At 45.8% G+C, this 13,558-nt stretch overlaps 1 protein-coding gene across 7 annotated transcripts in view; it reads right to left on the reverse strand.

Moving 5' to 3' along the window:
• Nucleotides 1-13,558, reverse strand: part of COL26A1 (collagen, type XXVI, alpha 1) — a 174,803-nt gene that overhangs the window by 13,055 nt on the left and 148,190 nt on the right. For all 7 annotated transcript variants that reach the window (XM_014952977.1, XM_014952971.1, XM_014952973.1 and 4 more), the window contains 5 exons: nt 11,588-11,704; nt 10,234-10,386; nt 5,369-5,461; nt 3,827-3,888; nt 1,464-1,526 (listed from right to left, as the gene is read on the reverse strand). In XM_014952977.1, the coding sequence (XP_014808463.1) occupies nt 1,464-1,526; nt 3,827-3,888; nt 5,369-5,461; nt 10,234-10,386; nt 11,588-11,704 (488 nt within the window). The remainder of the gene's footprint in view (nt 1-1,463; nt 1,527-3,826; nt 3,889-5,368; nt 5,462-10,233; nt 10,387-11,587; nt 11,705-13,558) is intronic.

Raw genomic sequence — 13,558 nt, forward strand, 5'->3', positions numbered from 1 at the left:
ACTGATAATTAACATTTAATGGCCATGAGCTGTACTCGGTAACCTGTCTCATCAGTTAAGGTTTTACTCTCTATCAGAATCTTAAATTCCAGTCCCAGTAATACCTCAGGCTCTAATCTACCAATAAAGCCAATACATGCCCAAAGTAGCTGATCTGCACAAGGAAACTGTTATTAAAAAGAATTCTAACAGTTACTTAAAAGCTTTCAGGGAGTTGCATGTGATTTCTTAGGAAAGAACAGGGACCAAGCACCCAAATCAATATGCAAAGATACTCAAACAGAGCGTTTTAAAAGCCCGTGTGGTCCATCCTCAGCCGTGCCCTGCTCCTTGGCATGAAGTGCCTCAGGAGAGAATGAAATGAGCCACCTGGACTAGCTCTCCTTGCACACGGTCTGGACAGAGGAACATAGTTTAACTCTGTTACTGGATATTCCCATTAAATTGAGAAGTTATCAAATTGGAGTTTAACCAACTTGCATTTGTCTTTCTTAGCTCTTTCAGACACCCCTCTGTCTTTTGGATTGGATGAGCGAGCAGAAGTGAAGAAGAGGAGATGCTGTCATATGGGGGAAGCAGGTCACCTACAGCCACTCAGCCACCCATTTATAGGTGGTGACCTCCTTTCTCCTTATCTTTTTTCCTTTCTTTGACTCTGTTCCACACTAGGGTTTTAGTGATTGTCCATGTGCCCACTCCTGCATTTTGCAGATCTAATCTCTGAATGATCCTCCACCACGTACTACAGGCTCAAATGATACTGCACTCCTAGTGTCTCTCAGAGGAGGTTTCAAAGACCATGGCCTTTTGGAGAGCAAGCTGAATTGAAGCAGCTGAAGGCCCAAATGCCACTTTAAAACCCTTCCTGGTGCTTGAATGTTGGACTGGGAATCTCACAGGTTTATATCCTTGTTACATTTTTCTCTGGTATTTCCTAAACTAGACCAGTTTGGAAATAACAACCAAACAACCTTTGTTTCTATGCTTAGTTATTAGCACTTGACAACCCATCAAGGACTGGGGTATAGCACATAAACATATTAAGAACATGATTTCAATATTCCAAATATATTCAGAACATCATTTGACCTGGGGAATGGCTTTGGTTCAGGAAAAGTCTGATGAGCTTTTACTGCCTTATTGCCACAGAAGGAAGAGTTCAGTCAGACCACTCAAAATACTCCACGCTAAAGAGCTTTTGTTGGCAGAGGAAAGTTGGTCTCCACAACCTTTATATACCGTGTATTTGCTACCCAGATCTCTTTAGGGAACACCAGACTTTGCAAGCAATTAAACCCTTTGTCTGTACAGTAAACCATCATCGTGGTTCTTGCAGAAGACCTAGAATTTACAATTGTTTATGGCTGTAGTGCCACAGAATTTGAAAGACCTTTGCTGTGTATAATTTCTGAGGCATCACCCCAGATGCTGCTGGGAATCTCCCTGTGTATGTAAAACCTTACTCTCTCGCCTCGGTCTCCTTTGGAGCCTTTTGGCCCGGGTTGTCCTGGAGAGCCTGGTAAGCCCTGAAAGAGATGAAAAACAAGAAGGAATTAATTTCTACTGTGCATCTTTTGTGTAGGTGTAGTGAATACATTTCCCAGTGATCCTCAGCTCCTGAAAACCTCACATCCCCATTAAGCAATTGGGCTGGATTCTCTTTCACCCTCAAGCAACAACAACGGGAGCTCTGTTCACAGATATCCTGAGCCCTATAGTTCCTGCATATCCCCCTATTTGGGTCTTTTAATGCACTGCAGGTTACTGGTGTGACATTTTTAAGGGGTCAGGATGACAGGACAGTTCCTGTTCTCAGTTACCAAGAAGAAATGAATACACAGATAGTATGGTTAGCTTAAAAATCCCCACTACATTCCCCCTCTTCATAATTGCCTCAGTGGGTGGCATGAGTAAGCATACATACCTGAAAATTAATTGGATTGTGCAGTGGAAATTATTTTGAAGCTATTCACTCACCCTAATAAACAATTTTCAAATTAAGCCCAATCTCTACTAATAATTTTGCTCCCTGGGTTGAATAAATCTATAAAACAGTCACCAACGGATAAGAAGGGCATAGTCTCCACATTTCCACTAATTGAACTGCTTTGCAGAAATCGATCCAAATCTTTAACTTGGCCACCCAGCGAAGCCACGGCTATAAACCAGACAGGGAGAGAACAATATTGTTTGTTTATATTCAGCATGTCAGCTCCCCACGACCATTTGCAAGATGCTTTTTGCCACCTCAAATGACTTGCACATCGCCTTGGAGACCGCAACAAATGAGCCTAATGCTTCGCTCCAGAACCTCTGGTGGTTTGAGCCAACCTGCTTCACAGCAGCCCCCAGAAACCCCCACCTCTCAGTGTCCAGAGATATGGGCTTTCAAGGCACAGCTGCAAGGACACTCAGTGTCTAGTTAAGTGGCCCAACAGGACAGGACATAAGTGTTTTACGGGTCTAAAAGAGGAGAATTCTCCCAGTTTCAACTGGGAGGCTCACCCTGAACATGTTGGTCCTTGCCTGCAGTCAGCCCCACCAGCTCACCACCAAACAGTGACCTGGCCTCCAGCTTAGCACCTCTGCCCTGGACCCACAGAAGATTCAGAAAGTCAGGACTGGTTTAGGAGGTTAACGAGCGCTGCCAAACGAGGTAGGCACAAACCAGACTTGGCACTACGTCAGACACAGTGACTTTAAGTGCCTGATTACATTGAGACACTCAAGAACATGGGATTCCACAAATCTGTTGTAAAAATAGGAGATTATAATGTGTGCTGCATATGAAAAAGCCAGGCTCTACTACAGAACTATTTAGGAATTGTGAATTACCTTATATTTAATCGCGTTAAACTGCATCTGTCATTTTGCTGCCAAATTTCCCACTGTGTTCATATCTATCTGGAGTTTCTCATCATCCTCCAGAGCATTCACTAATTGAAATGATTCTGCTACACTGGCACACTTTCACTAACCTGCTGTCCATTGCTTCTTCAAAGTGATTAATAAATACATAGTAAAAATCTCCTTTCTCTAATTCTACCCATTCCAAACCACTTCTTATCAGGTTTGAAGCTGCATCCCTGTGCTGAGCTACTTAACCTCTCTCTGTGCTCTTCAGTCTCTTTTATCTCTTCAGTCATGTTAGATTCCTTTGAAATATTGGATTTTACTGGTTTACCTCCACATTAAGTAATACTCTTCCCCAAAACTGGAGTCCTCTTGTATCAGCCAGCCACTATTTTGAGTAATCTGGCAGTTGACTACTCATCATCACTTCACTTCTTTCCCTTTAACCAGCTTTTTCCATCCATGTGAGCCTTTCTTCTACCATAAATTCTTTTGAGTGAGTTTATCACACTCCATTATTATCTCCCCCCCAGCACAATTTTTATATTGATAAATAATCAAACTAATGGGAATTTGTGATATTTTTCTTTAATAGAAAGTGCTATTTATGACAAAGTAGGCTTAACAAAGTCACTTTGGTGAATTGGTGAATTCCCATTGATGCATTTGTGTTCTTTTTGTGTTCCTCAGGAAACGCAGGGGTTTTTATCCCTGCATTAGTAAAGCCCATGTCAGATCCTTTGCATCAACTCAGGCCACAGTGACACGTTTTGACACAGCAACAGCAAGATACGTTGTTATGATTAAGGGAAAATCTGGAAAGCACAAACATTTCAACCTCTCAACACAATGTATTAAAATCACAAATTTTCATGCAGAATAAAGAAAAAAATCAGATCTATGACTTATCAAGTACTCTCCTGCTTTGTGCAAGGAGAAGATGTGCACCCAACGCCGCCCCGAAGCGCCTTACTTGTAATCCAGGGGCTCCAATAGGTCCTGGGGGCCCTTTGGGTCCTGATGCACCTGGTGGCCCTGGGGGGAATCATTATTTGAGACAATTTTTAGGAGACGTAGAAGGAAGGACCCTAAATTCCAAACACAGGCACTTCCTTTAGCTGTTGTGTTTGGTCTCTCAAGGGGTGAGAGCCCTTCAGCAACCACAGGACTAGAGCAGGAGCACTTTGTCACACACTGGAACATTGCACACCCACATCCTGACACAGTACACCCCTGTGCCCTGAGGAGGACGTTAGAGCTCTGGGAGGGAAAAAAATGGTGAAAATAGGCAGAAAGGCTGTCAGTAACGTTGCATTTCCATTATTTAAAATGACAACTTTTGAGGAAACTTTAACTAGATACACGGAAGAGTTACATCAGAGCAAGTTACTTCAGCTGCTGTTTCTGAAACAAAGAGAATCCCGTAGGTGGCCAGGGAAGTGCACAACCCTGCTAGGGTCTGTCTCCAGTGTTCTGTCAGAAAGAGGATGATGAACGTGAAAGAGACAGGGTCTGGACGCCGCCAGCAGGAGAGGCTGCAGCAAAGCAAAGCTCCCTTTTGTTCTTGGCTCACTCCAGTGGCAAGAAATTCTTTTAAAGTCTGAACCACAGAAGAGCCTGCTTCCAGGCCCCGTTAAACGCTGTCTAAACAGTCAACCTGTTTCACAGAGTCACTTCGCAGATTCATTCCTTTCAGAAATATAATTATATCTCAACAGTAGTTGTTAAATTATACCTGCAAATGGGAGACAGGATATTTGCTTAGTCTGAACTTCACAATACTCCTCTCTGCTTTAGTTGTCACAACCCTTGGCATGAAGCAATGTGGACATTATACACAAAGTACAGCTGAATCAGCCTAACCATTAACACACCATACAGATGCTTAAGTCAAAGAATAAAGGAATTGAAGAATAAATGAAAGGCCCTCATAATGAAAGGAAAAGCCTTTTCTGCAACTCATGGGAGTTCACTCTTGAAAATGCATCATACAGGGAAGTGCTGATGTTCGCAGGAATATTATCATTTAAGCCACCCATCAGCACAGAAAGACTTGCCACTGAATTTTCATCCCAGATTCTGATTGCAGTTATACTGGTGAAAATCCAGTAGAGTTCAAACCAGCTCCCAAGTCTGGAAAGTCTGCATTCACCTCACAGAGCAGCTGGCCAGACCCTGCTCAGAGGAGCTCTACAGCGACAGGACAGGATGGCAGCAGTGGTGAGAACAACTCTGCTTTCATAAAGGATTTCACTGCACAACCCATTTTTAAAGACAGTCTTTAATTATTCCCTTCTCAAGATGTGTCCTGCCAAAGGTAAAACCCTCTGCCCCTATCAACAGATAAGAAACCTGGTTATTTCTTGCCCCCTTTCCCACTCCTGGACCCACTGCTCTATTGCCCTTCCAGTGAGGACCACTTGTTTTCCTCACAGACCACTCCAGTCTCCATCAGATATTTCCTTTGCTCATCCTCCCCCTCATTACAGGTTTGCAGCTCAACTGAGTTTATTACCTGGTGGCCCGATGGGGCCTGGGGCTCCCCGTGGTCCTGGCAGGCCAGCCATGATGGTGTCTATGACGGTGGAGGCCAGCTGGGGTTCTCCATCTGTGTTAAAGAGCAGAGCAGTTAGTGTCCCTGCAGAAGAGCTGCCCAGTCCCAGCAGCCAGGACTTCTCTCCAAAATCCCTTGGCGCCTGTTGCTGGCCAAGGGCAGGCAGTGCTTCAGGATGAAAAATTTGGGCTCTTGGAGCAATTGCCCTTTGCTCTCTAAAGGCACAGGCTGCACTCCCTCAGACCTGCTCATCTCACCTCTGATAAACCCCAAAAAGTTGTCCTTTCTGTCAAAAAATACTTCCTGTTGCATTTAACCTGGATGAAGATGTTGGGTCCTGGTCACTGGGACAGCAAACCCTCTGAAAAGTCCAATTTTCCATAGCTGGAGGCCACCATGAGGGAATAATGTCCATCTCCTCCTGCCCGTGACCTCAAACTGACTCATGTTTCCTTTCACTCACCCCTTTAACTCCTCACAGTAGAGTTAGGAGAACCCTTTGCAGGTGTAAAAGACTGCAGGTGTCTCACTGCCACATGGATGTAACTATCAAGTGATGCCAGGAAGATCCAAATGGTGTTTATTTACTTTTTAGAATCCAGCCCAAAGGACATCAGGCGAAATCTCCAGAAATGTTAGCAGACACATTAGGAAGCCTTTTCAACTTCTGGAGCGTTGGCAATGACAGAGGGGACTTTCACGCTGGCTGTATGAAAGCAGTTTCTAGGAAAAACTGTGAAATCTCTTCAACTGCCAAGGATGACAGTATATCTCTGCAATGCCTTCCTGGCAGCAGAACAGCACAAGACCTAACCCAGATCCCTCTGAGAACCAAATTTCATGCCTACAGCCTGAATGCATACAGGTATTTCTTTGACTGTTGTTTCTAACCTCATCCATCTTTCCTTCTTCTCAGCCCTGAAACAAAACAACGGAGACTGTTTTCATGTTCCGAAGGAAAGGTACCCAAGTGAAGTGTGTAATCCAATTAATTTGAGTTTTATTTGACCATGTCAAAATCCATCACGGCTTGGGAGTAAGATGAAATTGGGAAATGAGCATTGAGCAGCAGTGAAGGCATTAACAATTGAAGAGCCTTTTGTTTTTAAAGAACAAGTGGTCAACAAATCAAATGCACATCTACTGAGAGGGGGAGAGGATGGGCTGCAAACAACCAGGATTTAATTACTGCTGGACGTAAGCCAGGGATACAGATTTGGGTTACAAACCATTCCAGCTAAATGGTACGTTATTATGATGACAGAGTTACTCCCATAAATCCTGACATTTGACTCAAAGTTATTTATGAAAGGTGATTCCATAATTGTGACACAGAAGAGAGCTCTGCTCAACAGCCCTTGAGCTGAGTAGCTCCTGACTCGGCCTCTGCAGCGCAGGAGTGTGGACAGGCAGGAAATCTAGAGCAGCTCCTTCCTGGCTGCCCGACCAGGCACAACTCCCTCAGGTCAAGGATCCCTTCCAGGACGAGCTCTGAATGAAACATACTCTGAATGAAACGGGATTGAAATGTGTTAAAAAACAACCCTCTCATTTTTTAAGGGAATCTCTCCCTATTCCCATAAAGCAGCAGGAAGAACTCAGATCTCCTTATAAATTCCCTTCTTATAAACATGGGGGCATTCTGGGGCTCACTGCAGCTGGAGGCTGTTACAGCAGCCACAAAATAGCTCCAGTGACAAATGGCAGCAGGAATCTTCCCTCCTCAGCCATCTCCTGCACCGACCCCAGCTCTGCTGGGCTCAAGGGTAGGGTTTTGTTTTCCAGCTCCTAGCCAAGCCAAGAGGAAGAGCACAACCAGTCTGAGCTGGGCAGGTGGGAGCACCTTCGTTCTCTGGGAGAGCACAAACATCCTGCAAAGGGGAAACCTGAAACAGCACAGAACTGCCCTGAATGAGGCCCGAGCAGCAAGGCATCTCAGAGGCACAGGCATCTCAGCTTTGCAAGCAATAGGTATTAGTTTTCTAACTCAAAGGCCATTCCCTTCCTCTTCTCCTTCCCCTTCGCATCCTTTGCTCTCTTCTCCCTTCCTCGGGAAGGGCTACGTGTGGCAGCAGGCCCTGGGATGTCACTTTGTGACTCTCTGTTCTGTGCTCCTTTCACCAATGCCAAGCTGGGCACACGGGCACACCCCCTGTGCCTCAGTTTCCCTTTGCTCTCCCTGCAAAATAGGTGAATGTTCTATCTCGTGCCCTTTGCAAACTGAAATCTTTGAGACGTAAGAAACCACAGCCCTCAAGAGCGAAAGTTGTGTTCTTTTCTCTTTTCCCTAAAAACTGTCTTAGCTGTAGTATGAGGAGGAGGATGGAGCTGACTCTAGACACACACCTGACCCTCTCATTTTTAAGGGGCAGAGAGAGCAAGGGATCCTCGTAGCAGCAGCCTGGGCAGCGGGGTAGGGCAGGGTATGGCAGTTCAGCTTCTGGCCTACATCTAATGTTTCTGAGGGATAAATTCCCCCGTTATAGACTTGATTTGTCGAGACAGGATGGAAATGAAGTAATCCTCTCTTAATTTCTTTCTGCTACCTGATCTGGAGGGAGACAACTGGGACCAATTTCTTTACCACAGCACAGTGAAACTGTGAGAAAATATTTGTCTCCCCATTTTTGGCTTCTGCCTGCTGATAAACATTGCCAACAGGAACTTGTTGCGATTAATAAAGGCCAAACATTATCCATGTTCAGGCGGAACCAAAGGCTGTACTACTACTAATAATCTGATACAGCTTTCTCACATCTCCATGGGTGCACATGCCCATTACCAGGAATATGCTTCCCTCTGCTGTCAGCAGCTGGAATCTTGTGTTTATAGTTTTCAGATGTGCTCCATTCAAAATAAATAAATTATTTTTTTAAAAAAAATCTACCCAGAATTTACAAGGCTGTTTTATTGGTTGTAGAGGATCAGCTTTCCACCAGACTGTGGTAGGCAAAGTCAGCCGTCACATAAGCAAAACGGTAAGTTTTGTAAGAAAATGGTCTTGATATTGCCATTTATCATGACAACGTAGATAATTTATGCTTGCAGTAAGACTTGTATTAAGAAAAATTTTTAAAATGAGAAAAGCTGTCATAAAGTTTTGGGCTACTCCTTCTGCCAGACCACGGAACCCACCACAGATACGGGGAGAGGCTGAGGGCTGTCCCAGGGATGTAACACTCACCCATTACACAGGGGCCTCAAGTCCACGTGGGAGCCTGTTGCTGCCCAGCATTGGCAGAGCTAATACAGATATTTCTCCTCTCATTTATCTGCTTCCCATTTCAGCACAAGACAGAGTTCATCCTTCTCACACATCAGCCGGGAAGGCCGTGTAATCAATGCCTTTATACACTTTTTAATTTCTCCACTACTTTGCAAGAAAAACTTTAATTTAAAAGGTGGTTGGAGGGAGGGGGGGGGCAGCAGCACCCAACCCATCCCTAAGGATCCTTTGGAACCAAAGGCTGAATGTCTCCATTTGCTGGGGGGCTGTGAGGGGACTGTAATGCAAAACTTGCTTGTTATAAGGCTCACGAATGCAGCAGCTCAATCTACATTTTGTGAGAATCCTCATATTGAACCACAATTAATTTCATCCTGCCCGTACGCTCTAAGTAACTGAATATGAAATTGAGCTGTTAAAATTCTTCCCAAATTAAAAATACATCTGTTCACTTTTGGGAAAAGGAGTCTGGAGAGCGGAGTGGGTGGAAGGGAAAGGGGAGCTTTAGAAAACTGTCAGACACAGGGAGACTTACTAATCCCTGACTGTAACTAATACAACTGAGCTCTGAAGCTGGATGTGAGCAGAAGAGCTGGGGAAGAGGAGATGGGAGACCCAACAGAGCTGGGGTTGCAGGGGTTTCCAAGCCACGTGGAGATACAGCTGAGCTCTGCTTTATCATCATTAGACACCACCTACCCAAGAGTGGACCGGAAAAATGAAGCCCAAACCTGAAAGCCCTCAGATAAAAGCACATGATGTGCCTTTCCTAGAAAGCCTATTCTTGTCACACACAGCACAAATCAAATACATATATTTTTACATCACCATAAGCTCAAAGAGCCCTGACCCCCCAGTTACAGGGAAGGGATAAATCACAGTCTTGGTCTGGACTTTCGAGTCTGTAATTCTGTGTTTCATGTGGATGTGGGATAATGTTGATGCACAAGAAATGCAGGTGGGAGACGCATCTGCGGGGGCAGGAAAAGAGACGCGTTTAACAGCTGTCCTTGTTACGTTATATAATTTCAGAGTTGCAAACCTTTGGTACTTACTCCTTCCTGAGCAGCCCCGAGCCCTGACACACTGCAACAGCGGCACCAAGAGGTCTCTCAGCAGCAGTTTCACTGCACCAGCAGCTGGCTGGTCGCACCACTATATTCCTCTGCCCACTTGTCCCTCCTGTGATGCTGCCCGAGCTCTGTCATCCACTAGAGACCCCCTTCACAGCAGCTACTCATGATGGAAGCTTCAAGGACACCGAGTTTCCTCCCCAAAGCTATGAGGAACCCAGAAAACCAGGCACAGGAACAACCGCAAATCCCCAAACCCTGTTCTCACTGGTTTTAGAAGAGCAGTGACTTAGTTCCTCATTTTGGAGAGGTGAACCCTTCCAGCTTTTAACTCTTATGTTCTTCTTCTTGAAGAGGAACTTCCAAGAGGCTCACACAACAGAGGCAGCTTGTCCAGCTGCTCCCAGGGAAGGCAGGGCCCTGGCAGAGCCTGGTGCTGAGGTGGGAGGAAGAGCTGAGCTGCTCCGTGCCTGCCCACTCTGCAGATGTACCAGGAAAAGCATGAGAACTGAGAAGGAAAAACTTACTTTCTTTTTCAGCTGTGGGCTGGAGTGAGTAGAGAACCCCTTGCTGGAAGGTAAGAGGGAGGCTTGGTGTGGCTGGTGGCCCTGGAGGACCTGGAGGACCTGGGATCCCAGTTTCTCCTGGAAGTCCTCTTGGTCCTTGAGGTCCCAACAGCCCTGTGCAGAGACAGGAGAGAATCTGTTAGTGCATTTGAAGATGTGCTGCTGATGCTACCATGTAAAAAGGCAGTAAGAAGACAAAGGATTTCTGTCCTGAACTGTAATTGTGGGAATTTGGGGTTTAGGGGGAACTAGGAACAGCTTCACAACTTTCCATTATTTTCTTTTAGCATCTCCCCCTGCAAAGCAGACAGCCCTACGTGGCTCAAAGGTGCTGAGCAGCTTAATTCCTGAAAGAGTAAAATCTCCCCCATCCTTGAGGCTGAGCAAGAAACTAAAGGCAGCACAACACGAAATCAAGTGCTGCTCTTTCTCCTCCCCTCCACGTACACCTGGATGTCACCTTCTGCCAGGAAGGCACAGAAAGAACAACGGAAACCCGTTCAGTCCAGCAGCACATGGATTCTGCTTCCTGTGGGGCTGGAAGGCTCTCCTTGCAAACTGAGAAATCAAAAGGCAGACACATCCTTGGCCAGACTTTAGCCATTGACAGCTTGGAAGAAAATGCCAAAAAAGCATTCAGGTCTGCTCTCACGTTTAAGGCACGCTCCAGGTTTCAAATCTTTCCTGAGCTCACATTTACAAGGCACAGCTTTTCAGACACATAGAAAGCACAGAGCCTGAGGTCTGGCACCTACTGTGTAGTATCGCCTTCATCAAAAGGCTTAGGAACATTTTGGGGATGAAGAAAGTCTCCCAGCTCAGGAATGGAGTGTACTCTGAAAGAATAGCCTCATAACCTTTTCCCTTAACATACAAAAGCATCATTAGTTTGACATCCTGGCATCTGACAGCTTGACACAAATGGTGGAGAAAAAAGGAGTTAAAACAGGGACACAGCAAGAGGGTTAAACAGGGAACAAACGCTCTTCTCCAAAGGCTGACAGATCAGAGACTGTTTCTTACAGCTCCTGAGCAGGATGGGGAAACGTGATCCTGCTCTGCAGCTTTCTGGGACAAGCTCTCTCCAGCTCCACAGGAAACCCCAGGGGTTGTCATTGCTCGTGCAGGTGGTTGCCCGCTCTGAGAGCTGCTGGCTCATTTCAGTGCCCAGGGGACTCGCTGGAATGGATTCAGTACCAACTGAAGATGCTCAACATCGTTGTGTGTCCAGCTTTTCATGATCTGTTGTCACATGTAATTTGTATAAAGTGAAATATCTCCTGTCTCAGTAGCACTGCCCTCCTCCAGGACTTACCTGGTGGCCCTGCCGGTCCCCTCTCACCAGGTTGTCCCTTCTCTCCTTTTGGCCCTGGTGGTCCTGGAAGACCAGTTGGTCCAACCGGGCCTGGAGGACCAACCTGTCCTGGCAGCCCTGAAATTATTCAGAAAGGAAATTAGTTGGAGGTTAGGACACTGTTGAGGTCAGAAGGTCTTAAGAGTGACTCAAAGATGCAAGGGGGAGAAACGCAGCTTTGCACAGACGAGGTGCTACTGGTGGCAAAAGCTGGCTGGCTGTAGGGGAGAAGAGCCAGGCTGGACTTTCCTTCTTCTCTTTTACCTCCAGCCTTTAAAGAAACAAGCACGTCCCCAGGCACAAGGCCCACCCCAAAAAGCCAGCAGGACGTTCATCTCCAGTGGGGATGTGCTGGTCAAAGCTAAACTGAGCCCACACTGTCCCCTTCCCGAGGGCTGGGTGGCTCTGGTGGGGTCTGGCTGGTCCCTCATGTGTTCCTTTGAGAGCTTCATCCCAACACGCCCGTCAGCGCCACGGCAGTCCCGAGGTATCAAAACACACAAAATACATTTGTAAAAGCAAATCAAACCCTGTCTCCCACTTGCTGTGGCTGATCTATATACACCACCCAGAGATTCTGCATCAAAGATGTTGCCCTGTTTTCTGCTGGTTTCATTCATCTAACAAGGGTACCATGCTGCGCACAAGCATTTTTCATCCCAAGCTGAAATTAATGCACCCACACTTTTGAAGTAACGAGATGTACTAATTTATATCGACGAGCAGGGTGCTGAGCAAACCCATCTGGAAATACCAGTAACACAATAATTACAGCCCAGCAGGATGCTTCTTGGCAAGTGCCCTCAGACCCCCAGCAAACCCACGAAAGGTGCAGACAGTGCTTGTAAACTGAAAGTTACTGTTTCTGATGACACTAAATCAAATCTTAATGTTGTTTTCTTTAGACTATCAAAGTAATAAAAACACTTGGCAATTTTATAGTGTTTTTCAGAAAAACAGCGTGTGTCTTTGGCTCACGAAAGTAGTAGCTGCTTTGGAAAGATAAATACTGTGAAAACATCAGTGATGCCTTTAATACCTTAGAGAGGTGGGTGAGTTGTCTGTCCACTCAGATTAAGTGGTTAATGGTTACAACAAAGGCATTAACTGTCAGAGCCAAGAGAGTCAGAGGTCCCTGGTTTCTGGGCTACCAAAGGGCTGTGAGCATGTGAAAGCAGAGACAGATGCAGGCTCCAAAGCCAGAGGAAGAGCTGAGTCCAAAGTCCAGGGCACTCAGATGTCAAGTTTCAGTCTGTGTGTTACGTGTGCCCATAACCCTGCAGAGCAAACGTTGAGCTTTGATAAACTCTTACGCCGAGTCCTTCCCTTTCCCTGGTGCCAGCAGAGGTACTGGACCCCGGGAGCAGTTCCAGGAGAACCTGCTGCATGTAGGGGGTGGAGAAGAATGGATGGGGATAGAGGGAGAGAGAAGGAAAAAGGGAAACAAGGTGGCCAACGAACAACTTCACAGCTGGTACCAAGAGGAACAGGGCTACATACTACAAACCAAGGCTCACAGGATCTGCAGCTCCCACATTTAGATCCAGTTCCCACTCTAGGTGTGGGACTTCCCACCTGAGGCACAAAACCTTGTCCCCCCAGACATTCATCCAAACTCTGCATTTCTCAGAAAAAAAAGCAATAATCCCTCAATATTAGAACCCCTGGAAAGATATCTCTTCCTCTCTTCTTTTTTTTTTTTGCCATTCTGGAGAGATGTTCAAATTATGTTTTTCTTACAAAAATGGAATCTATCCATCTCTAACCCATGGTGAACCAGAGCAGACTGAAGAAACGGGATTTTTCAAAAGCTTTGTGTGGGAGTGTGTCCCTGTACTTCTGTTTTATTCAGTCATCAATAAGGATCTGATTTGAGTATTGAAAAAGTAATTAAGGCAAGGTGTTAATCAGGATCAATTTGCTTACCCGCAG

The sequence above is a fragment of the Calidris pugnax genome, unplaced genomic scaffold, assembly GCF_001431845.1.
Source record: "Calidris pugnax isolate Ruff unplaced genomic scaffold, ASM143184v1 scaffold133, whole genome shotgun sequence".
NCBI lineage: Eukaryota > Metazoa > Chordata > Aves > Charadriiformes > Scolopacidae > Calidris > Calidris pugnax.